This window comes from Camelus bactrianus, chromosome 10 (genome assembly GCF_048773025.1).
Source record: "Camelus bactrianus isolate YW-2024 breed Bactrian camel chromosome 10, ASM4877302v1, whole genome shotgun sequence".
Lineage (NCBI taxonomy): Eukaryota > Metazoa > Chordata > Mammalia > Artiodactyla > Camelidae > Camelus > Camelus bactrianus.
In genome coordinates, this window is record NC_133548.1 from 13,694,009 (window position 1) to 13,720,724 (window position 26,716).

General features: G+C 40.4%; 3 protein-coding genes across 3 annotated transcripts; all 3 read right to left on the bottom strand.

The window, feature by feature from the left end:
* Positions 1–469: 469 nt before the first annotated feature.
* OR4X1 (olfactory receptor family 4 subfamily X member 1) lies at positions 470–1,399 on the bottom strand. Its single transcript, XM_010964523.2, has one exon. The coding sequence runs from the start codon at positions 1,397–1,399 to the stop codon at positions 470–472; it is 930 nt and encodes a 309-aa protein (XP_010962825.2).
* Positions 1,400–12,123: 10,724 nt separating this feature from the next.
* On the bottom strand, positions 12,124–13,053 carry LOC105076430 (olfactory receptor 4X2). The gene has a single exon (XM_010964524.2). It carries the CDS (start codon positions 13,051–13,053, stop codon positions 12,124–12,126), a length of 930 nt encoding a protein of 309 aa, XP_010962826.1.
* Positions 13,054–17,060: 4,007 nt separating this feature from the next.
* On the bottom strand, positions 17,061–17,990 carry LOC105076431 (olfactory receptor 4B1-like). The gene has a single exon (XM_010964526.1). It carries the CDS (start codon positions 17,988–17,990, stop codon positions 17,061–17,063), a length of 930 nt encoding a protein of 309 aa, XP_010962828.1.
* Positions 17,991–26,716: the final 8,726 nt, after the last annotated feature.

The following is a 26,716-nucleotide window of genomic DNA, read 5'->3' on the forward strand; positions in this document are numbered from 1 at the left end:
CCCACTGGACAAATCCTCCTATGTCGGCTCCATAGAATTTCTAAGCATTGGCGTGACCCCTACTTCCTTCCTAAACTTTCACCTCCCCAAATCCAAAGGTCAGGCTCTTCAAACACAAAGGGCACTCAGACACTGTTCCCCGAAGTAGGTCCTTGTCCTCTCCCACCGACCTCTTCATTATTCCCAGAGGGCGCCTGGGTTTCTGGAGCGTTTGTTCTCTCGAAACTAGCCAATCTGCCTCAAGGTCACCATCAAATGTGGAAGTGCAGCACCAGAGGACCCCCTCCTAGACTTTATCCTAGAGACCCCATCAGTCCTATCCAAGCCCATAAAGATGAGGGAACTGAAACTTAAAGAAAGAAGGTGACTGGCCCAAGGCCACCTGGCCACTTAAAGGTAGAGGCAGCATGGGATCTCGGTGCCACAGTTCCCCGTCCCTTGCCCCTCCTGTTTTCCCTGACTAAATCCCCTATTTCTTGTCCCAAATCACTTTCCTCCCCATCAGTCTCCTCATGGCGTTTTTGACTTCAGCATTCCTGAAGGAGTAAATGACGGGGTTTAAGAGAGGTGTGACCACCGTGTAGAACACGGCGACTACCTTGTCTGCAGGGAGGGTGACACAGGGCCTCATGTAGACAAAGGAACAGGGGATGAAGAACAGGGCCGCCACTGCAACGTGAGAGGCGCAGGTGGAGAGGGCCTTGCGCCGGCCTTCTGAGGTCTGGGTCCTCAGGGACTGCAGGATGACCACGTAGGAAGCGAGCAGCCCAGTGAAGCTGGCCACGGAGATGGACCCGCCATTGGTGATGACGAGTATGCCGATGAGGAAAGTGTCCGAGCAGGCCAGCTTCAGCACCGGGTGAACGTCACAGAAGTAGTGGTCGAGGACCTGGGGGCCGCAGAAGGGCAGCTGGAAGATGAGGAAGGTTTGCCCGGCAGAATGCAGCAAGCCCCCACCCCACGCCACCCCCACCAGGAGGCCACACGCGCGCCGGCTCATGATGACAGTGTAGTGCAGGGGCTTGCAGATGGCCACGTAGCGGTCGTAGGCCATCACCGTCAGGAGAAAGATCTCGGCGCCACCAAAGAAATGGAGGAAAAATATCTGTGTGATGCAGCCCTTGAGGGAAATGACTTTCCTCCCCAAAAAAGAATCAAGGATGAGTCTGGGGACCGTGACAGAACAGTAACAGATCTCCACAAAGGATAAATAGCCAAGGAAGAAATACATGGGGGAGGTGAGCCCCCTGCTGGCCATGATGGTCACCACAATGAGGCCATTACCGAGCACAATGGCCGTGTACGTGAGGAGAAACACCACAGAAATTAACTTCTGCACATCCCGGTTCTGGGAAAATCCCAAGAATATGATTTCAGTCACATTGCTTGTAGCAGCCATGTTTTAAGGCGCTGGAGCTGAGACCTGCAATCACAGAAATCAAAGGTCGCCTCAATAATGAGAAACATCCTTTTCAGGTCTTGAGGACAATTGTCATTCTACTCTCTCTTGAGTCCCCTCTGTACCTTGAGTGTCTCCAAACACGTCCTCATTAGGGAGGAGGATACAGCTTAGTGGTAAAGCGCATATCTAGCATGCACAAGGTCCTGGGTTCAATTCCCAGTACCTCTGTTTAAAAAAATAAACAAATAAATAAACCTAAAATTATCCCCCCCCATTTAAAAAAATGCTCTCCTTGAGACAAATAGACAAAACAAAGGTCATCAGATGCTTGATATTATTCCCAAAATAGCATCTCAGTTTGTAATAATGCTTCCTTGAAGCGTTTTCCCTGATTCAGGCACATGCAATAGCTGACGAATCCTTATGATAAAAATAAGAGGAAATTTTATACATAAAAATTGAAACTCAGAGAGAGCTAGTCACTAATTCAAGGCCACACAGCTCATTTTTTAACTGAAGTCTGTATCTTTCAAAATGTAGATGTTCCTATTACATAGCCTAGCCCTGAAGTGTGCACTTGTATTTGGCTGCATGATAAGAGTTTTGATCAGTCTTGCCTCACACCATAATGTGGAACAAAATTTCTGCTGCCACTGCTAGGGTTTTTCAACCTTAGTTATTCTACAATTATTGAAACTAGCCTAGCTTCCTAACAGGCATGAGAGAGACTCTGGCTGAAAGGGGAAAGGACAGTCATCAAGCTTCAACCACTGTCCTTGGGGGTGGATACGGAGAGGAGGAGATGTGAGTCGGTCTTCAGGGGGCTCTGAGGACTGACGAAGGGTAATCAGACACAGAAAATCCACAACCACAGTTCTGAAGTCGTCACTCCCTCGGGGTGCAGCAAGCCCTCCCAGCAAAGCTGAGGGTCCCCTGAGTTGATATTCATACACCTCACAGCCAGCTTGCAGTCCAGGCCAGCCTGTGCCCGTCAACCTGGTGACAGGAACACCAGGTTTGAGGTCAGGAGACATGGCTTCAACACAACCGTTTAGTAGCTGTGTGACATTAACAAGTCTACCATTTGCCTCCATGCCTGTAATTTTCATCTGAAAAACAGAAATAAAAATACCTTTTCCATGGTGCTGTTGTGAGAACTGAATGAGCTCACAAGTTTTAAAACAAATAATAATTGTATAACAGGATAATTGATAAGAGTATCAGAGAATAACTGATTTAAGCTTTTACTCCGCCTTATCACCCTGTTAGTGCAGAATGTGATGGGGACTCATTAAGGTGCTCCTGCTTCAGAGGCAGCTGTGACACCCACCTTTGTTTGTATAGACTTGCAACATCCTGGGATTCTGATTGAAGCATCTCACAACTAGCTTATGGAATAGTGGGCTATGTAACAACACAGGGCCGAATACGCTGTGTGATGTGCTAAGCCAGTCACACAAAGAAAAAGACCGCATGAGCCCACTTGTATGGTGTCCACAGAGTAGGAAAATTCACAGAGGCGGAAAGTAGAAGGGTGTTCACCAGAGGCTGGGAGGAGGGGGAAAGTGGAGTTAGTGTTTAATGGGTGCAGGTACAGAATTTCAGTTTGCAACAACAAAAGGAGCTCTTGAGATGGATGGTGGTGATGGTTGCACAGCGATGTGAATGTTCTTTAATATACTGAATTGTACACGTAAAAGTGGTTAAAGTGGTACGTTTTATGTTATTTGTATTCTATCACAATTAGATAGATAGATAGATAGATAGATAGATAGATAGATAGATAGAGATTTATAGATAGATAAACTCAAATGACTCACATTTCCCTTTCTCCGTGCCCACCTCCAAGAATAATGGTGGAAGCTTGGCAACTTTGTCCTTTCCCCCCCTCCTCTCTCGTTTTTTAGCTTCTTTCTTATGCTTATTAGGGAGCCTGGTTCGTTTCAAAGGTTGCAGAATAACTGAGTTTGAGAAATTCTAGCACTTGTGGAGTGAAAGTCCACTCCACATTATGGTATAAAGCAAGATGGATATGACACCCTTGTTATGCGTTCAATATAGGCACACTTCAGAAGTAAGAGAGACAGTAGAAGAACCTACATTTTAGAAAATACAGATCTCAGTTCAAATATGAGCTGTGTGGCCTAGGGCAAGGACTAAACCTCTCTGAGCCTCAGTTTCCTAATGTATAAAATAGACATAAGACTATACTCGCGTTACTGTGCCCTTCCCTTACCTCCCCATCAGGCTCCTCTATGTATCCAGCTGATTCTCCTGCCATGGGCCAGTATTTCACACTCAGGATGCTTAGGCAAAGAGCAGAAGTTATAAGCGGGCATGTTTCACCTCAAAGCAAAGATGGCTGTATTAGAAATAGAAATATTTTTCACAAAAAATTAATTTCACAAATAATCTCTGTGAAATTTAGCTTTGAAAGTAAGTGCTCCCTGACTCTATAATTGCTTCTGATTTGGGGTGTCAGTGAGAGAGGGTGTCTCAGAAGATTTGTAAGGACCACTTTAGCTTTCGTATTTTAAAAAAATTAGTTGTATTTTTCTTTCCAAGTTGTTGAATGCTAACAGAGAAAGATATATATTTGGTATAATCAAATTTCACTAAAAAGTTAAACTTTTAAAGTCTTTATAATGGAGGAAAGAAAAGGAAATTAACATCTATCAAAACTCTGAGTGGGGGGAGAGTATAGCTCAGTGGTAGAGCGCATGCTTAGCATGCATGAGGTCCTGGGTTCAATCCCCAGTATCCCTTCTAAAAATAAATAAATAAGTAAACCTAATTACCTCCCACCACAAGATGAAAAATAAATTAATTAAAATTAAAAAATAAATAAACTTAAAAAAATACTCTGAGTAGAAATGGAAAATATTTGAGAAAGGATTTCATAAAAAGGTTATCAGACCTGTAAGCTATTGACAGTGGCACTGGCATTTTACCTGTGGGATAACGTTAATTCTGACTTTTTAATTGGCAGGACCAAGGAAGAGATTCTGAAAAATAAGTATGTGCTCTTATGAGACAGTAAGTAACTGCACATTTCTAAGGTTTGTGGCAAGAAAACCCAAAGAAGGATGAACATAGAAGCTAAAGATAGGTTGGCCCCAGTAAACAACTTCTGTGAAAATTCAATCTGATGCTTATCTGTGGTTTCTCATTATACCTTTCTTATTATAGAACTCCATGTCCTGGGAGTTCTGAAAAATAAGACTGGTCTGAACTGTGCCTCAGAGTTATCTGAGAGGCTGTATCCCAGGCTTAAGTCTTCAGTAAGTCCACAGAATAAAACATATTTCTCAACAAAAAAAAAAAAAAGAAAAGAAGAAGAAGGAGGAGGAGGAGAGGGAGAGGGGAGGGGAAGGAGGAGGAGAAGAAGAAGAAGGAGGAGGAGGAAGAAGAAAGAAAGAAGGAGAAGAGGGAGAAGGAGAAGAGGGAGAAGAGGAAGAAGAAGGAGGAGGAGATGAAGGAGAAGAAGGAGAAAGGGGGGGGGAGGACAACAAGGAGGACGAGGAGATCTGACTGCCCTGCTCTTTTCCAGCACTCCTTTTCTCCTACGTTTTCTCCAAAGATATTCTACCACCAGAGGGGTCAGATACAGGGCTTCTCCTTGCTAGTTTCCCTTACTGAGTAAATAAACTGTTAGATTTGGAAGGAAGTTCATGAACTCCTCCTCTTTTAGAAGGGAATCTGGGCCCAGAATCACACAGCTGTTTGGTGCAGAGCCCGGTAAGCTCCATGAATCCCCATCCAATACTTGCTCCATTGCTTATCTGATCCGTGGACTGCTCCCCCTGTACTTACCCAAAGTCCACTTCCAGATTGGAGGGAGAACATGGAGAGAGAAGAAAATCATGTTTATAACAGAAGGCAAAGCAAAACTGAAGAGTAAGATCCAAAAAAATAACAGTAACAGTGTGAACAAGAGTGTGGTCTGACTTCAGTGTCCCATCTTCCTCAGGTGTAACTTCTGCCCAGACAGCCTGTGCAGACCTTAGAGGTCCTGGAGAGGAGAGGGCGCTGCAGGTGTCAGCCAAAGCAGGTGGCCAGGGAAAGGGCCTTTGCAAGATCTGCCTTGGTGACTAGGGATCACAGCTCCAGCACTTGTCACCAAGGGTTATTTATTCTCTAGCTATTTCACATACATCTGTCTGGTCTCTCCAACAAAAGAGAATAGAACCTTTTGAAGGCTTTTACAGTGTCTCATACCCACTGCTGCACCTTACAGGGTGGGGGGCTCAGCAGAGTTAATAAGTGTCTGAGGTTTGATTCCAGAATCTCCCATCTGCTACTACATCTATTTCAAAACCAAGGTATCATTGTGGCGTCCTATAAACACCACAGAAGATAAAGTATATCCTCTCTACTGGGGGTATCTAGTGTTAAAAAAATAATAAGAGCTTCCTTTTGAAAAATATTCCAAATTATAACCCCATAGAGACAGCAAATGAGCCTACCTTGAATATTGTTCGTTGCCTTGCTTCTTAACTTTATCTTCTGAATCTTTTGGAGTCAGAAAACTGATTCATTTCCACAAGTCACCCCAGGAAAACAGAGATTTTTGTTTCACGAACACAAAGAAACATGGTGTGTTAGTGCTCACTGATCTAAAACTTGGAAATTTGGGGCAAAGATTGGCCCTCAACAAAATTTGAGTTTCTGTGCAGTGTAATCTCCACTCAGGCTTGAAGACAGCTAATGCTTTCATTTCTTCATGGTAGGAGTTTCTAGACATGAACATGTTTAAGCCAGGTCTCTTGAATTTTTCCAAAGCATGACTCGACAATTAATTGAAAATTGACTTTTCAAAGATCTCCACACTGACTGTGTTCCAAGTGGCTCTGGGAGGGTGACTGTGACATCTGCTCTAAGCCAAGCCACAGAGTCACTTTCTCACCCTGTCACTGAAGGAAGTTGGCAGGAGAGATTTAGTGGGGTGATATCTAAAGTCTGCCCCACCAGCTGAAAGAGAGCAAATCTAGAAAAGACTGCCCAGGTATGGAAGTGCATGGAAGCCGGAGTAACAAAAATGAAAGGTGCCAATGTGTGTGAAAGACTCTGCCTGAGTCTTTGTGGAAGACTTCACATGGCTCATGGTAAAGGCTCAGTGAATAAACTGAATCTGTTCCACACAGAAAGGCATTACTTAACACTTACCTTCCTCTTTGGACTCACCGGGTGCCATCAGTGCCACCACCTACATGTGCCAACTCCAGCACTTAATAACTTCCTCGTGAAGAAAATTACAAGGGACTAGATCTACCCTAAAAACCATCAAAATGAGGATTTAGAAAAATATTTGCTGGACTCTGAAGCTGTAAGTATTTAAAGTGAATGCAATGGAAAATTGAGACGAGAGAACTGAATTCCCTGACCTTTTCTAACATCTCCTGTCTGGGGAATTTCTGAGAACAGCAAATGTCAACTTCCCAGTCACTTCCTTTAGAGGTTAAAGAATCTCTAGTTAATCCAATTATAATGTCGGGACTCCTACTTGTGCGTTATGATTAGCAATTTCTTGTCCTGCCCCCTAGAGTATTCCCTCTGCATCCTCAAGCAAGTGATGGAAGACAATTCAATATCACATCATCCCTCTGTCCCCACCACAGACATGTTGGGCAGACTTTTCTTTCTAGCACCTCACATATAGTCAAAGTATACTGCAGAAACTAGTATTCCCATTTGACAGGTTAGGTAACTGGGGCTCAAAAAGATTAAGAGAATTGTTCAAACCTATACAAATAATAAATTGTTCTATTGTGTCAAATGATTAGGTGTAACATCTCCTGTCTATACAGAATATGTCACCAGGAGCTGGTGCCCCATTAGGAAGCAAAGAGATCAGCAGGAGACGGAGCTACAACATACCCCCAGTCTGCTTTTGCTCTGTGTAGCCACGCTACTTCTTCAGAGTTTTGTGTCTTTGGACAAGTGAATTATGAAACAATGGTATGAGTGTGGCATCTTCCCATAATGCATCTGAACTACTGCAAGAACTCAAACTCTATTTTTAAAGCCCCAGTAATTCTTGCAAAGGAAACATGTTAAATTCTTCTGTATGTACATCAATACCTTCCTCCATAACTTATTTGTTTCAAACTAAATGGCATTGGCTATTGCCATAGGCTCAGCCTTTCTCAACTTCTGACTAAAATATCTCTGGAAAAGAAAAAAAAAATGTTGCAAAACCACAATATTATTAACATCTGGCTTACATCCAGAACCTGGAAAGAACTTCTAAGAGTAACAGTGGCTGATGGAATGGAATGAAGAGATACAAACAATGGCCCATGCATGCATTTCTCTTGACCTAAAAATGTAGAAAGAGAGCACTTTCTTTCTGCCCCAGTTTGCACCTTCCTGTCATAGACCAATGCACATGTGTGCACATTGCACACATACACATACACATGCACACACAACATTTGCTTTGAAAGGTGGTAGAAATAATTAGTACTGGGTTTGTTTTAATTTTTCTAGCTTTATTGAAGCATTCATGACAAGTAAAATTTGTACATATTTAAAGTATAAAATCTGATGATCTGATACACATGTAAGTTGTGAAATGATTACCACAATCAAGCTAACCAAACAGAAAATCTGGAGCTGAGGACTACAATGAGTGAAAAGAAGAATTCAATAGAGAGCATCATTATAAGGACTGATCAAGCAGAAGAAAGAATCTGTGAAACAGAAGACAGAACCTTTGAAATTACTCTGTCAGAAAAAGAAGTTTAAAAAGAAAAAGAGTGAGGAATATGACAATTACATCTCAATAAAATTTGAAGGGAAAATAAAATAAAATATTATGTGATTGTAAAAGTCAAAAAAAAAAGAGTGGAGAAATCCTATGTGAATAACAGGATATTATTAAAAGAAATGATCTGTAAATTAACATAGTCCAGGAAGGAGATGAGACAGAGAAGTATAAAAAGGTCATTTAAAGAAATGGTAGTTGGGAATTTCCCAAGTCTGGGGAGATATTTGGACATCCAAGTTAATGAAGCTAATAGGTCATCCCCAAATTTCAATACAAAACAATCTTCTCCAAGTCCATTATAATAACAACTGTTTACAACCAAAGACAGAAAACATTTTGAAAGCACCAAGAGAAAAAATATTTCTCTCATACAAGGGATTTTCATGAGGCTATCAGTAGATTTCTCAGCAAAAAACTTACAGGCCAAGAGAGAGTAGGATAACTCAAGAAGATACATGCCCCTCAATGTTCATAGCAGCACTACTTACAATAGCCAAGACATGGAAGCAACCTAAATGTCCAAGGACAGATGACTGGATAAAGAAGTTGTGGTATATTTATACAATGGAATACTACTCAGCCATAAAAAAAAAAATAAAATAACGCCATTTGCAGCACCATGGATGGACCTGGAGAATGTCATTCTAAGTGAAGTAAGCCAGAAAGAGAAAGACAAATACCGTATGATATCACTTATATGTGGGATCTTTAAAAAAAAAAAAAAAAAAAAAAAAAGGCAAACAAACTTACTTATAAAACAGAAACAGACTCACAGACATAAAAAACAAACTTATGGTTTCCAGGGCGCAAAGGGGGTGGGAAGGGATAAATTGGGAGTTCAAGATTTGAAGACATTAACTATTATATATAAGATAGATAAACAACAAGATTATGCTGTATAGCACAGGGAACTATATTCAATATCTTGTAGTAACTTATGATGAAAAAGAACGTGAAAACAAATATATGTATGTTCCTATATGACTGAAGCATTTTGCTGTACACCAGAAGTTGACACAACATTATAAACTGACTATACTTCAACAAGAATATATTTTTAAAAAGAAGAGAGTAGATAATACAGGAATACCCCCATTTTATTGTGTTTTACTTTACTGTACACCACATACACACAGTGGAATACCAGTCATGAGAAAAAGGAAATTGTACCTTTTGCAACTTCACAAACAGTCCTTGAGGGCATCATGCTGAGTGAAATAAATCAGAAAGAGAAAGACAATACCTGTACGGCCTCACTGTACACCTTAAATTTACACAGTGTTGGATGTCAACAACATCTCAAACAGCTGGAAAGTTTTTAAAAGGACACAATTTTTTTAATTTTTTGAAACTTTAAAATACTGCTGAAGAACACAAAGGAAGATGTCAGCAAATGGAAGAACAAAACATGGTTTAGACAGGAAGACTTATATTAAGATATTCTTTCTAGATAAGTTTGTAAATGTAACACGATATTAATCAAAACAATAAGTTCTTTTGGGGGGATATAGAGCAGGAAGAGAAGCCAAACTAAATCCAAAGTTCACACTGGGAAACAACATCCTCTAGCCTTCTAGATGTTAACATATGTATAAAGCTTCCATAAAAAGCCACAGTGTGGTCCTGGCTCTTCTAGGCGGCATCATCATCATCATCATCAACATCAAACTACAAAGTCAAAAACAAATGACAAACAGGGGCAGGAAGAGGATCTATGGATCTATAAGTCATATCATAAATGACCAATCTTTACACGTAAATAGTTCGTGAAATATAATAAAAAGAACCACAATCTAAATACAGATGGGGAAATTATAAGAAGAGCTTACAGAAAATAGAAATAGCTCTTAAACATATGAAAAGATGTTCAACCTCATTTGAAATAAGAGAAATGTAAATGAAAATTATTTGACCTCCCACTTTTGCAACTATTGGATTAGCAAAATCCCAAAGTCAACAAAACATTTTACAAGAAAGACAAAATTGTTGGTGAGAGTGCAAGTAAGTATGACTGGTATGGAGGGCAGTTTGGTAATATCTATCAAACCACAAATACCCACACTCGATCAAGCGGTTTTATTTCTAGAAATATATCCTAGTTTAGCTGCACCCATTTACATCAAGGTTATTCACTGCAACATTTTGAAACAATCCAAATATTTCTCATCAGAAGATTGCTTAGGTAAGTGATGGCACATCCACTCAATGAATATGACAAAACTACAGGAAAAGAATGAGGAGGTTTTCCTTGTACTAATACAGAAAAATCTCCAAGACATATTGTTTAGTAAATAAAGCAAGTTTCAGATCTGTTTACATAGCATATTGTTGTCAATTTAAAAGGCAGAGATAAACGAGAACATATATAAACTAGTATTTGCTTAAAGAAACTCCAGAGAAAAACAGAAAACTAAGAGAAGTGTCGATCTAGTGGGGACATGGGAATGGGGAAAGGAATGGAATAAAACTTTTCACTTGCATACCGTTTTCTTTTTTTTTTTTTTTTTGGTGATGTTGTTAAACCTTATGAATATATTGTCTATGCACAAAATTAAATTTAAAATTTAAGTAACTTTAAAAGAAAATATAAATTACACTATTCTTAATTTGGTAAGATAATCTAAACAGACACGATGGAAGAAACGAAAAGAAAAAAACTGCTAAGTATTACCGTGTAGAAATATAAAGCTTTAAACATTAAAAGATTTGTAAACAAGACTCAAAGCGAAGTAAACACTAAAACTGCCCTCCTCACTCACAAAAAGAAATGCAAATTAAACAAGATGTCTATCTAATTTGCAAAATGTTATAACTTTATGCTTTAAAATCGTTTCTGACATCAAAAAGTTTGCAATAATAATAATACAAAGACTTCCTGTATATCCTTAATCCAAACTCCCTAAATATTAATATTTTGCCACATTTTCTTTATCATTCATTATCTCAGTTGAAAATAAGCCAAGTTTTTCTGAAATGTTTGAAAGTTGATGATAATGCACATTTGCCTTAGGTATCTTAGTAATTCCTCAATCTAAGGACATTTGAAGATACAAACACACTACAATTATCAACATCAGGAAATTAATTGTGAAATCATCTGCAGTGCTTTACTGGCTCATGGCCTTCATCCGGCATGCATCCAATCAGGGGTCACAGGTTGTATCTGGTTATCATCTGTCTGTAATCCAGAAACATTCTTCAATTCTTCTGTCTGGCACTTTAGAAGAACACAGGCCAGTAATTTTGCAGAATTTCTTCAGTTAGCATTTGCCTAATATTTTGTCATGATGAGACTCAGGTTATCATATTTTGGTAGGAATAACACAGTAATGAGACTGTGGGCCTCACCAGTCTCTGTCCTGATGGTGTCAACTTGCAGTAATTGTTTAAGGGAGTGTCCTCCACATTCTTCCACTGTAGAGTTACATTTTTAACTTTTGCAGTCAGTAAGAATGTTGTGGGGAAGTACTTTGAGATTGTTTGACATCTTATTTCTCACCAAGAAAACGGTAAATGATAATGTTCATTCTGTCAGGACTACTTTCACAAGGAAGATTAAGTATAACAACCTTTCTAAGAATCAATTTAACATTTTGCAGCAAAAGTTGCTATACCTTTTAAAACAAAAAAAGTTACTATAGCAAGTGAGCTTTTAAAAAAAATCAAAGTAGATTTAAAATTTTATATCCATGAATATTTAACCACAGTGTTATTTAATTAGTAAAAAATTAGAAATGATCTAAAACATCTAACAAAAAATAGCTAGTTAAATAATAGTACATCTATAAGAGAAATATTTTACAAGCGATTAGAATTAAGTTGTTGAAGATAGAAATCAGTTAGAATAACTCTAGAACTAACAAGTCCTGGGACCTGTCCCCCATCCCTTCTGCCCCTTCAGTTGGGATGCAGCATCATTCTAAATCCATGAAACACCACCAAGACTCAGCCTCTATTTCTCACCTAGTTTCATTGTCCTGATCCACAGCCTTCTCATGGCCTTCTTCACTTCAGCATTTCTGAAGGAGTAGATGACAGGGTTGAGGAGTGGGGTGATCACTGTGTAAAACACAGCCACCATCTTGTCCGCAGGCAGAGTGGTAGAGGTCCTCAGATAGATGAAGATGCAGGGCCCAAAGAACAAGGTGACCACAGTGATATGGGACCCACAGGTGGAGAGGGCCTTGCGCCGCCCCTCAGAGCTTTGGTTCTTCACATGGAGCAAAATGACCACGTAGGAGGCTACCAGGACCACGAAGCTGATCACAGACAGGGTCCCCCCATTAGCAACAATCAGGAGACCAATGAGGAAGGTGTCAGAACAGGCAAGTTTGAGCAGAGGAAGCACATCACAGAAGTAGTGGTCAATCACATTGGGGCCACAGAAAGGCAAGCGGAAGATGAGAAGGATTTGAGCCAAGGAATGCACAATGCCCCCCGCCCATGCTACTCCCACCAGGACAGCGCACACCTGCCGGTTCATGATGGTGGTGTAGTTGAGGGGCTTGCAGATGGCCACGTAGCGGTCGTAGGCCATCACAGTGAGCAGGAAAATCTCAGTGCCAGCAAAGAAGTGGATAAAGGAAAGCTGTGTCATGCAGCCCCAGAAAGATATGGCTTTCCTTTCAGCCAGCAAATCTGAGATGAGCTTGGGGACTGTGGTAGAGGAGTAGCAGATCTCCACAAAGGACAGGTAGCTGAGGAAGAAGTACATGGGGGAACCGAGGCTTCTGCTGGTCATGACAGTGAGCACAATGAGCAAATTGCCCAGCACAATTGCTGTGTATAAGAGCAGAAATATCACAAAGCAAACTTTCTGCACATCCCGATTAGGAGAAAGTCCCAGAAAAATGAATTCTGTCACATTGCGTGTGTCAGCCATGAAGTCACCACTAGAAGGCAATAATTTGGGTAGGGTGACCTGAAATGATACAAAAGACCACTTTGTTAAGCAGGTGAGTTGCATAATAATCCCCTGTGTATTTGAAATGCTAGCATTGAAACTGCAAATTCGGAGTCTTCTCAGAGACAGGAAATCCATCTTCCCAATCCATAGACCCTACAGTCAGTGGCCCTCTTCTCTCAGGACATTCCGGAAATGCAGCACTTGACACACTGACTTGGAATTGTTTTATGTGATCATCTGTCCCAGAAAACTGAACTTTCTCGGGGCAGAGATTGCAGCTTGTTCAACACTCCATCTCCAGTGCTAACTGAAGCACCTCTACAAAAGAGCTTTCAGTGAATGAACACAGAATGAGGGAATAGTAGATACAGATCTTCCCTTGCCTTTGTAGCACAGTATTTGGTACATTGCAAGCGTTCAGTAAATACTGCAAGAACAAAGGTCCCCGAGGACCAAGATCACACTTTTCTCCATCCCTGAATCCCATATCTAGCACTATGCTCGCCTTAAGCAAAGACCAAACCGATCTGAGAGCACTTTGTAAAATGCCATGGGCTTCCTGGCACCATTCCCTTTACCTTCAAAGTGGAACTGTAATCATCACATGAAAAAGAAGTGCATGCTCACAAGACAAAACTCACCCCAGTGTTTCTGTGGCTTTGCTGTTCTCACCACAGTTCCTATTTCTGTCCTGACCACAGATATGCAAATAATGCCCTGAGAACAGCCACCAGATCATGCAGGTCTCCCAGTTTTTCAGTCTGAAAGCAGTAAGGCCAAGCTGTCAACCAGAGCTCCTGCCTCTCAGAAGTTTCCAGATAGAGGATCTGCTCCTCCTGCAGCCTTGGGCTTAGGAATGGTGAAGACAAGACCACTGGGTCTACTTCACCTGATTTAAAACAAAAGAACACAATAGAATTGCATCCTATGTATTCCACAGAAAAATAAGAATTCTGGCAACTCAGCCTTGAGTTCACTCGGCTTAAGAGATACCAGGGGGAAGGCATGATGATCAAGTGAGAGAAGACTGGTCCCCAGAGAGCCATGCCTTTCCCTTTCCTAATCAGGCAGCTTACCTCGTGGGAAGCAGGACCTGGATACTAACAACTCAGACTTCCTTGTAGGTAACATAACTTCAGAAATCAATAGAAAATGTAAATTACTTTCACCCAGTGTCCACAGGGCAGCTGGGCTGTGCGGCTCTGCGCTGTTCAGTGGTCAGTTAGATACAGCTCTGGCTTATCATGGACTCAATTATGTGGCTTTACATGAAATGACACCACTGAGAGGATGGATCCAAGGAATACGGGCGACAAGTATCAGAAAACTGAAATAGCACTTCTCCTTGGCTTTGGTGTGGATGAAGGTACAGGTATTCCCCACTTTTCAAAAGTTCACTTCGAAAAAGCCACCTCACTTTTACATTAGTACCTGTTTTTTTGTGTGTGTGTGGACAGAAGGAGGATCCAAAGAGGATTTTTGGTTTTATGGAAAAGGGTAAAAAGCAAAAACAGCAGTGTTTGTCTTGCAGAGTTACAGAGCCCCCCCCCCCCGCCCCCAGCGGTGAGCCGCACTGCCCAGCTTCTCAGCATCAAGCTGCAGTAGCCTTCAGCTGTGACTGTGAGCATCCGTGCTTTATCCTGATTTGTTTTGTGTATTCATTAGCCGGATGCATCCGAAGGTTATCGTCTGTTCGCTTTACATCATTTACGTTTACAAAATGTCACGTCCTAAGGACAGTCTCCTTTTGGATAGCAGGAGAAATGTGCACAGATCGGTGGTTCTCAGTCAGGGGCAATGTCTCTCCTAGAGGACACTTGGCAATATCCGGAGACATTTTTCATTGTCACAAACTAGGTGGAGAAGAGAGCCTACTGGTATCTAGCAGGTAGAGGTCATGGTTTCTAGGACACATCCTACCAGGCACAGGACAGCCCCCCACAGCAAAGAATTATCTGATCCAAAATGTCAACAGTGCTACTGTCGAGGTACCCTAGTAGAGATATAACAGAATTTCTTCTGAGTTGAGTGGTACACGTGAGTGTATCTGGCACAGATTTTATACCATGTATTAGTGTGACCTCCTTTGCCTGGCAAAGAAAGAAAGCTGCCTTCTCTACTTCATCCAAAACTCTGTCCTCAAGTCTCAATTCAGTAAGCAGGTAAGGAGGCTGTGTTTCAGCAACAAGGGGACAGCCAGGAGAATGAAAGAGGCAGTCGCCAGGTGCCCCAGCATCAGAGAAGCAACAAAACCGCCCTGGAAACACTGGCCTCCAAATTTCTTGCTGAGCAAGCTAAAGTGTTATTATGGCTTAAACCAGGGCCTGGCAAACTTTTTCAGGAAAAGGTTAAATAGTAAATATATAAGCTTTGCAGACCGTACTGTCTCTGGCACAACTGCTTAACCAGGCCACCCTAACACGAAGTAAAATAGTGAGCATGACTACCGTCCAATAAAACCTTATTTATGGGCACTAGAACTTGAAGTTCATGTAAGTTTCATATGTCACAAAATACTATGCTACTTCGATTTTTTTTCAAGCACTTAAAAATGTGAAAGCCTTTCTTAGCTCACAGGCCATATGAAATGGGCTGGATTTGGCTTAAACCATATACCAGTGCTCAGATAACAACTGTCTAGAAAGGGAATGGTCCTGTAAAATTGTTCAGATTAACGTATTATGATAGGGGAGGACATATCTGACCCCATATTAGATCTGTTCCTTTAGCTCTAACCCTGTGCTCTGTTTCCTGGGCTGAGTCATGCTGGTTCTGCACCTTTTATAAAAGAATGTTTTCTGTAGCCTGAAATATACATTCAGCATCCTCAAGGCTCTACCCTTTAAGGGTACACTTTTCCATTCATATAGAAGTAAAAAGTTGCAGAACAGGGAATAGCAGTTGTCTTGTTGGCGGTTTACAGGGACATGATGACCTGACCCACATGGACAGCTGTAGGAATAAAGGATTCCAACACCAAGAAGTTTGCAACAACCAACCATACCCCCTCCCCCTTTTCAGTATAAAAGGAGCCTGAATTCTGACTTGGAGAAGATTGTTCTCTAGAACATTAGTTCCCTATTTTCTCAGTCTGCTGGCTTTCTGAATAAAGTTATTATTCCTTCCCCCAATACCTCACCTCCTGATTTATTGGCCTGTCGTGCGGTGAGCAGAACAAGTTTGGACTCAGTAACAATACTAATGGTTAACGATAGTTTTATTGTATTTCACCTTCAGAGACATTTCCCTTCTAACAATGCCTTCCTCTTGTGAAATAAAGCTTCTACCATGGAATTTCAGATATTATAATCATATTAATGTGGCAGGGGCTCCAATGAAGTAGAAAAGCCTTCCTGGGAGTCCAATAAGATCACATTGATGGGGGAGACAAAGCAAAGTGTAATCTTCTGTCTCCAGGTGCCACAGTCTTTCCACAAACCACAGCACGCTAACACCACGGAAAAGTGAATGAGCCCAAAGTTGTACAGGTAGAAGATGACACGGTGGGAATTCAAGTTCAGATGTTCCTTGCTGAAATCTGTGCACCTTGCACTATGGATCACCAAAGAAGAGAAGGAATTTTCAGCATTTTCCAAAATAGGCACAGTGAGGAAAGGGCTATGACTGATACCACGGAGTATAAGGAGCCCACTAAAATACAACACAGCACCCAACGTTGTAAACCGCCTACAGCGTCAATTGAAAAATAAAAAGAAAATAAAGAAAATAAAATTTCCTCAATTATAACCCCCCCCAATAAAATAAAATACAACATGGCATTACCTCCTCAGGTCTTACATGGAACAAGGTAGTATATGAGAAACCAAAAATATATGAGGTGCAAATACAATCTCAGATTCTCCATTAAGAATGCTAACAAAGTAGCGTTTCTAACTTAATCGCACTCACATTATGACTTTAAGTAGTGTTTCTTCTGTCATTACTGCTCAGGCTTATTGGGGAGCTTTTTCAGATTTTCATTTTTATTCCACTCCTGAATTCACTTTCTTACCCCACAACCTCCTCATGGCGATTCTCACCTCTGCGTTTCTGAGTGTGTAAATGATGGGGTTCAGCATGGGAGTGACCACTGTGTAGAACACGGCCACCAGTTTGTCCTCAGTGAAGGTGGAGGGTGGTCGCATGTAGAGGAAGATGGCAGGACCAAAGAACAACATGACCACTGTGATGTGAGAGGCACAGGTGGAGAGCGCTTTGCGTCTTCCCTCTGCTGAGTGGTTCCTCAGGTTGACCAGGATGACAACATAGGAGGACACCAGGAGAAGGAAGGAGAAGATAGAGAATAATCCACTGTTGGCCAACACAATAAGCCCCTCCACAGAGGTGTCAGTGCAGGCAAGCTTGAATAAGGGATGGAGGTCACAGAAGTAGTGGTCAATCACATTGGGACCACAAAAGGATAATTGGAGAGTGACAACAATCTGCACCATAGAGTGAAAAATTCCCCCCAGCCAGGAACCAGCCACCAGATGGTGACACACAGGCCGGCTCATGATGGTTGTGTAGTGAAGGGGTTTGCAGATGGCCACATAGCGGTCATAGGCCATCACCACAAGCAAGAGTATCTCAGTGACCCCAAAGAAGTGAAAGAAGAATATCTGAGCCACACAGCCCTCCAGGGAGATGGTTTTAATCTTGGCAAGTAAGTCTGTGATGAACTTAGGGACAACAGTGGAGGAATAGCTGATCTCCACCAGGGACAGGTAGCTAAGGAAGAAGTACATGGGGGAATGCAGCCTCTTACTGACTTTGACCATCAGAACGATGAGACCATTGCCCACCACCGTGGCCACGTACACAGGAAGAAACACCACAAAGCACACTCTCTGCACCTCTGGGTCCTGGAAAAGGCCGGTGATGATTAACTCGGTCACATTATTTGTATTTGCCATGGAAGTGATTCATAGGTACTGGGCAGGAAGTAATCAGAAACCTGCAATGAAACAAATACTGGTTGTAACCAATTCACCTCGTTCATAGCAAGTGAGACAGTGCAAACCACTTTACAATACAAACGTAGCGCGGACTCATTCATTCAGCCAACGTGTGCTCAATCAGCATTACAGATGACCACTCTAACAATTTTTATATTAGCAGATTAAGGCTCAGAGAAATGGTTATTTACCCAGGATCACACAGAAAGTAGCAAATTCTAGGACTCAGAACCAGACTTTCTGACTTCAGTCTGGGTTCTTTCTAATCCACTGTAAGATATTCTGAATTTGGGGAGCCACTCAAGTCCAGCACCCACATTTTTACCATCTTTATTGTATCTTGATAGCTCTCTCTTAACAGGGAATCTCCATAAAACACTTCTCCTGGATTCCTTCACTTCCCATAAATTTTATCTATAAACCCTCACACTTTCTCCCCAATCTTGCTGCCACCACCTTCACGCCTGCTGTCAGCCGATGTCTAAATTACCAAAGCCACTTAGTCTCCACAACCTCCCACTCCATCCATCGTGCACTCTGCAGCCAGAAAGTTGTTTCCTAGACCCTTCTTTCCTCAGATCCTCCACTGCTTGGGAGTAAATGGGGGAAACCCTGAGCTCCTCTGACTTACTGTTAAAGACTTTCATAACCTCACGCTCTCACTCACTAAACTTCCACTCACCTCTGTTTAATTCAGGGTCCTCTCCACATCCCACAAGCCCACTCTCCTCACTTCTACCACAGAGACCCCTTTCACCAGAAATGCCCTCTCCTTGTTCCTTCCAGTCCTACCCACCTTCCAACCCCAATTCCAGGCTTACGTGTTCAGTGAATCTTGCCATTAAAACTCCAACGCATATGTATCTTCTCTTCTCTGAGCATTGAAAAAATACTTTGGTGATTTTCCTTAAATGCGTATCAAATCAGTCTACTACTCTACCTAAAATCTATCAACACTTCCTCATTGCCCACAGCACAAACTCCAATAGTCTTAGCATGGATTCCAGATTCGTCCTAAACTGGCCATCGCCTATTTTTTTTGCAACCTTATTGTCATCCCTTAAATGCACATTATACAGCTATTTCCCAGTCCAAAATTTTCTTTCTCCTTTCTCTGTGTGAAATATTCTCTTCTTTCTAGATTGTGTGAGGAACCTCATTACCATGGGAATAATATATTCCATCCTTTGTTCTCTTACAGTAGTACTGTATCACAATTCTTTTTTAGCAATTAGCAGATTCTTTATAATTATGGTACTGTTTTTATATATATGCTACCAAGAAATACACTGTCCTAGTATTCAAAATTATCTGCTTGATATTTTTCTTACATCTTTATTATTAATTGCATTTTAGTTGACAATAATAGCTAGTACTTCAATAGCATCATATGTCACACATTTTTGAGTTGTAATTAACATACACTAGTCCATTTGTTTCAGGGATACAACATAGTATCACCACAATAAGACTAGTAATCATAAGTCACCATACGAAGTTGTCACAATATTGTTAACTATATTCCCTCTGTATACTCTACATGCCTGTGACTTACTTACTTTACAGCCGGAAGCTTGTACCTCTTAATACCCTTCACCTGTTTCATTCATCCCCCCCACACCCTTCCCCTCTGGCAGTCACCAGTTTGTTCTCTGTATCCAGGAGTCTGTTTCTGTTTTGTTTTGTTTGTTCTATACTCATCAATTAATTCCCAGAACAAACCTGTGTTGTGACTATTATAATTAACACCCCTTTTTACGTAAGAGGGAAAAAATAAATAAACACAGTTAAGTGAATTAACTGGCCTAAAGCTACACAGGAGTGGAGCCAGGATTTCAACCCAAGCAGGTGAACCACAGATCCTGTGCTCTTTGACCAGTATCTATACAACTTCTAGGTACACAACACGTCAGGGAAGAGTTAAAATTAAACATTCCCTTTTGTAAGAAGTCCAAGGTATATTTATCCGCCAATACAAATCTTTCTTGTATGAGTGTGAACTCAGTGGTTTTGGATCAACTAGAGAAACTAAGGAAAGTATTCTAGGACCGTTCTGAGAGATCACTCAGAGGCACGAGAGGGATCACAAAAGGTCCAGTTTTTCCAGCCTTCACCCCTAATGGAAGGAATAACTGATAGCCATTCTCTTTGTGGTTTTTTGATAAAGTACGGTTTATTTAACCATTCTCCTGTGCTGGACATTTAGATAGATTTTTATTGATTACTATAATCCTCACTATAATTAATATCTTTGTACAAATAAAGAGTTCACATTGATTATTTACAAAGTATCGGACACTGTTTCAAAATTTTACATATATCTAAAAAAATCTAAGTCTCATAGTTTTCTTTGGGGTTGGGGATTACTTTGTGCATATTTGTGTAAATATATCCATAAGGATTCTTGGTATAGGTGAAACTGCTGAATGTAAAGCATGCACAGTTTAAGCTTTAATAAATGTGTGATAGCCATTCTCTTTAAAAACCACATCTTCCTTTTCTGTCATCTCTGCCTTTCAGTGTTTATTCCTCTCTCTGCTACCCCACCTCTTAGCCCATTTCCACCATCTCTCCCGCTGGGCTGGCAAGAAATATCTCCTCTCTCCCCACAAGATTCCCTCAGCTAGAATCTGGGGGGGGGGGGGGGGGGATGTGACCAGTATATAAAAGCCTAAATCAGCCTTTGAGCATGTAGTCTCTACATCAGGTAACCTGCTGGGCTCTGGACCAGAGCATCATGATAGAATGCCAACAATGGCCAGAGGAAATATAATAGAAAGCTTCATATGCCAAGTGACTGATCTCAGAGTGATGTAATGAGGCCCCCATTCCAGTCCCACTTCCTAACTCCCAAACAGTACCTCACAGAATCCCAAAATTGTAAAGAACTTTAAATTCATCAAATTTCATGTTTTGTGTAATTTACCACAATAAAAATAAATAAACAAACTGAATTCATTACTCCCTTCCCCGCCTCATGAAAATAATCTTCAAACCCAACCAGATCATTTAACAAATGGACACTTGCAGCTGTAAGAGAGGAACTGACTTGCCCAATATCCTATGGCCGTTTAGAGACTTGGCACTTTACTTCCAGCCATGTCACCTACCTATCGGTAAAAAATATCCGGTGTGGTTCCTCCTGCCTTGGAGTGAGGAATTGAGTCAGATGGATCTCAGATGCACTCAAGTATCTCCAATTCAGCATGAAGTTAGCCACTCTGCTGGAATCGATCATTACTCAAAGAGATGATCTGGTTTGGTGAAACTACGATGGGATGGAGAATTGAATTCCTCTCTGGGCATCCTGGTCCCTGTGAAGCAAGGTGCCTTGGCTAAGATTACCAACTCAATTGATTTTTCACTGAGGTCCTCCAGTGAGCAAAGTCCTGGTCACACGCAGCTAAGCCACTGTGACTGGAGCTGAAAAGACTTAGAGACCTTTTACTGCGACCTCCTTTGCTTATAGATGAGCTGACAGAGGCCGAGAGAGATTAACTGGTTTCCCAAGACACACGCTAGTTATTCGCCGGGTTTCAGAAATCAGTGTTCTTTCAGCATTGATGACTAGGTGCTGGTTGCTACTGCCACTCAGGGGTCAAACTTTGTCTGCAAGAACAAATCACCAACAATCCTGGGAGCTTTTAGAAAACAAAGCAGATGGTGTCTAAGATGAATCACAAAAATAAAAGGGGGGAAATTCAGGGGATCTGGATCTGGGTTGATAACTGGATTCATAATACCTAGGAAATAACCAAATGCTACAGAAATCAGCAAGCCCAGAGATTTTAAATCCTGATTTTCATTGAAAAAAAAAAAACCTACGCACCCAGTGAAACTCCAAGTGTTGTAATTAAATGCTTAGATCCTTCAATAAGTTAAGATCCTTGAATACATTAAGCCACACACTATAATCAAGGAAACAACTTCCCCATGGAATTTCTTTTCTCTAGGGTAAAACTTTGTCTAATAAACCTTGACTTAGGAAAGGTTCAAAATCTTTTCAATTAGCTTAGTGAGATTTCCGTAAAGTTTTGTACCCAGTAATGAGCTCGTAAGAGAAGAAAGTTGAAAGAAAGACAAAAAGGGAACATTTTTTCCAGAACGGACTGCTGAGAATGAAAAGGAAAATTAATAGAGAATAAAGAGGACCGAATAGGGAGCCAGGACCCCTAGGCATTCACTCTGGTTCAGTAATTGATTAACTATCTGTCTTAATCACGTTGTTCCGCCTCTGCACCTCTCACACTCTCCTGTTTTCACTTCCAGATGAAATGATTGAGTTGGGCTAGACTATATCCATTGTTCTTTCCAATTCTAACATTTACGTATGAGTTGCTTAGACTCCCTGTGCCTCAGCCTCTCCATCAATAATAATGGTGATAATAATATAATAGAGTGAGAATTTCCTCAGAAAGAGATGCCATTCATCCATCCAGCCATTCATACTTTCACTCAGTGAATGGTATTGTGTCCTTTATATGCAGAGCACTGCTCTAGGTGCTAAAGATTTGGCAGTGAAAAAAAAAGTCCTTAAATCAAGGTGATTACACCCTTCATATTCCCACCAAGATGATGGAGGTAAAAATAATAACAACAATATAAGCAAATAAAACTTGATATGCAAGCCAATCGTTAATAAGCCCTATGAAGAAAAACAAAACAGGTTAAGGAGAATAGAGATTGCTAGTGGTAGTAAGGAAAGGCCGGCTCTTGTCAAGATCTCTGCTGTTATGAGAATAAGGAAGGGGACATGGGAAATATAAGGAAGCCAGTTAGGAGAACATCACAATAACACAGCCAATAGATGTTTATGTCTTTGCCAGGACTGTAGTATTGAAGATTTTAAGAAGTGGTCATATTCTGGACATTCTGAAAGCACAACTAGATTTGCTGATGTCTTCATTGAGAGGAGAGAAAGAAAGAGAAAATTCAAGAATACCTCCAGGTTAGACTTGAGCAATGAAAATTGAGTTACCATTACTGAGACTGGAATTACCATAGGAAAAGCATGGGACCTGGGAAGATTCAGAGTATGGATTTGGACATGTTAAGTGAAGTTTGCTTTTCAAAACACCAGTAGAGATGTTGACATGATAGTTGAATATATGAATCAAAGTTCAGGGGCAAGGTCAAGGTTGAGCTATAAGTTTGAGAGTTATAAACACATGAATGGTATTTAAAGCCATGAGACTCAATAAGATCTCCTTAGAGACTCAGACAGAATTAGCATGAGAACATAGCCCTACGGCATGCTGATGTTAAGAAATCGGAGGAACAAGAAAGAATCAGCAAAAGAAAAGAAAGGTGGTTAATGTGGTAGGGAAGGAACCAAGATGGTGGCATAAAGATAAAGTGAAGATATTGTTTCAAGGAAGGAATGGTCAGTTGGGTCTAATGCTGCAAAAAGTCGTTTTAGGAAGCAGTGAATCATAAAACAGGAAATCCCCCAGGCACAGTTCATTCCTGATCCATAGGTTGAGAGGCCAAGGCGAAGGGCTAGCTGAGCACAGCAGGTGACTGCTACTAGTGCCCCCTTCCTTCCAGCCACCCTGGCATCTCTGTGGGGACATGGGGTGGTGAGCATATGGCCATGTGAGGATGGGTTAGAAGAGCTGATTAGTGAGCGATGAGATTAAAAGTAGTCAGCCACAGAGGAACCAGGGTATTGAGGCACAAGAGCAATTTTGCCCCTAAGCCAGAGTAGTAACTATAAGTTTGTAGCACAAGTAAACACTGAAAAGCTGTAGGTGTATGCTGCCCAGTTTGGTAGCCAGAAGACACTTGTAGTTATTTAAACTTGCTAATTAAAATTAACTCAATTCTTTAGTCGAACTAGGGATATTTCCAGTGTTCACTAGCCACATGGCTAAGTTCTGCCATATATCAGCGCAGATACAGAACATTTCCATCATCACAGAAACAGAACATTTCCATCATCACAGAATGTTCTGTTCGCACTGCTGATCTAACCACAGCAGCTTCAGAAACAGAATGTTTACCTAGAACTTCATGAAGCTTCATGAAGACAGGTACCTTCTTTGTCTTAAGTATTGCTCTGTATCCGAGCAGTTAGAAAAATGCCTGTCTTTTTGAATAAATTATTAAATAAAGCAAAAAACCCTGAAATGGTTGAAAGATTAAGTAAATTATTCTACAGTTGGATTCTGTGATGTTACCAAGCCCTTACAGATCACCTTTATGGAAAAAAATGTTTAGTAAGCAGATGTGTTTTTTGAGATATAACTGACATATAACATTATATTAGTTTCAGGTGTACAACATAATGATTTGATTTTTGTGCTTATTATGAAATTATCACTACAATAAATCTAGTTAATATTCATCACCACACATAGTTTAAAAAAATGTTTATTGCCATAAGAACTTTTAAAATTAACTCTTTTAGCAACTTTCAAAAATACAATACAGTCATATTAACTATAGTCACCATGCTGTACATTACATCCCATGACTTTTTTATTTTATAACTAGAAGTTTGTACCTTTTCACCCCCTTGACCCATTTTACCCAACCCCTACCCACTGCTTCTGGCAATCACTGATCTGTTTTCTGTACCTGTGAGTTCCGTTCTGTTTGTTTTCTTAGATTCCATATATAAGTAAGATCATAACAGTATTTGTAGTTCTCTGTCTGACTTACTTCACTTAGCATAGTGGTCCACTCACGTTAGGTGAGTCCACTAGGTCCACTCACGTTATTGCAAATGGCAAGATTTCCTTCTTGTTTATGGCTGAATAATACCCCATTGTATGTATATACAACATTTTTTTATCCATTCATCCATGACAGACACTTCGGTTGCCTCCATGTCTTAGCTATTGTGAATAATGCTGCAGTGAACATTAGGGTGCATAAATCTTTTTGAGTTAGTGTTTCAGTTTCTTTCAGATAAATAGCCACAAATAAAATTGCTGGATCATATGGTAGTTTTATTTTTAATATCTTGAAAAACCTCTATACTGTTTTCCATAGTGACTGTAACAATTTACTTTACCACCAACAGTGTACAAGGGCACGCTTCTCACCATATCCTTGCCAACATGTTTTTTCTTGTCATTTTTCTGACAATAGCCATTCTAAAGGATGTGAGGTGGTATGTCAATGTGGTTCTGTTTTGCATCTCCCTGATAATTAGTGATGTTGAGCACATTTTCGTGTACCTGCTGGCCATTTGTATGTCTTCTCTGAAAAAGTGTCTAATCAGACCATCTGCCCCTTTTTAATCTAATTGTTTGGGGGTTTGCTATTGAGTGGTATGAGTTCTTCATATATTTTGGAATTAACCTCTTATCAGATATATGATCTGCAGATATTTTCTCCCATTATGTGGGCTGCCTTTTTATTTTGTTTATGGTTTTCTTTTCTGTGCAGAGGCTTTTTAGTTTGATATAGATCAACTTATATATTTTTGCTTTTGTTGTCTCTCCATTTAATGTCAAATCCAAAAAATATTCACCAAGATTGATGTCAAGAAAGATTTTTCCCTTTGCTTTCTTCTAAGAGTTTTAGTTTCAGGTCTTACATTCAAGTCTTTAGTCCATTTTGAGTTAATTTTTGTGTATGGTGTGAGAGAGTCATTTAGTTTCATTATTTTGCATGTGGCTGTCCAGTTTTCCCAAACCGTTTATTGAAGAGACCATCCTTCCTCCATTGTATACTCTTGGCACCTTTGTTGTAAATTAATTGACCCTATATGTGTAGGTTTATTTCTGAGCTCTCTATTCTGCTCCATTGACTTATGTGTCTGTTGTCACACAAATACCATACTATTTTGATTACTATAGCTTTGTAATATAGTTTGAAGTCATCGTGTATAATGCCCCCTGCTTTTTTCTCCTTTTTCAAGATTGCTTTTACTATTCTGGGTCTTTTGTGGTTCCACACAAATTTTACAATTGTTTGCTCTATTTCTGTGAAGAATATCACTGGAATTTTAATAAGAATTGCTTTGAATCTGCAGATTGCTTTGGGCAGTATGGACAGTTTAACAATATTAATTCTTCCAAATCCTGAGTAAAGTATATCTTTCAATAGATATTGAACCGTTCTTGCATCCTTGGAATAAATCCTACATGATTAGGATGTATGATTCCTTTGATGTATTGTTTAATTCAGTTTACTCTAATTTTTTTGAGGATTTTTGCTTCCAGTTTGATCAGGAATATTTATCTGTAATTTCTTTTTTTTTTTTTTTTTTTTTTTTTTTTTTTTTTGTAATGCCCCTTTCTGGTTTTGATATCAGGGAAATGCTGACCTCTTAAAATGAGTTTAGAAGTTCCCCCCCTGTTCTATTTTTTGGAAGAGTTTGAGTGAGGTTGGTATTCATATTTCTCTAAATGTTTGGTAGAATTCACCAGTGAAGCCATTTGGTCCTGGATTTTTGCTTGTTTGGGGAAGTTTTTGATGACTAATTTAGTCTTTTTACTAGTAATCTGTTCAGGTTTCCTCTTTCTTCCCAGTTCAGTCTAGGTGTATGTTTCTTAGAATTTATTCATTTCTTCCAGATTGTCCAATTTGTTGGCATATAATTGTTTATAGTAGTTTCTTATGATCCTTTTATTTCTGCAGTATCAGTTATAACATCTCTTTCATTACTAATTTTATTTGAATCCTCTCTCTTTTTTCTTGGTGAGTGTAGCTAAAGGCTTTTCTGTTTTGTT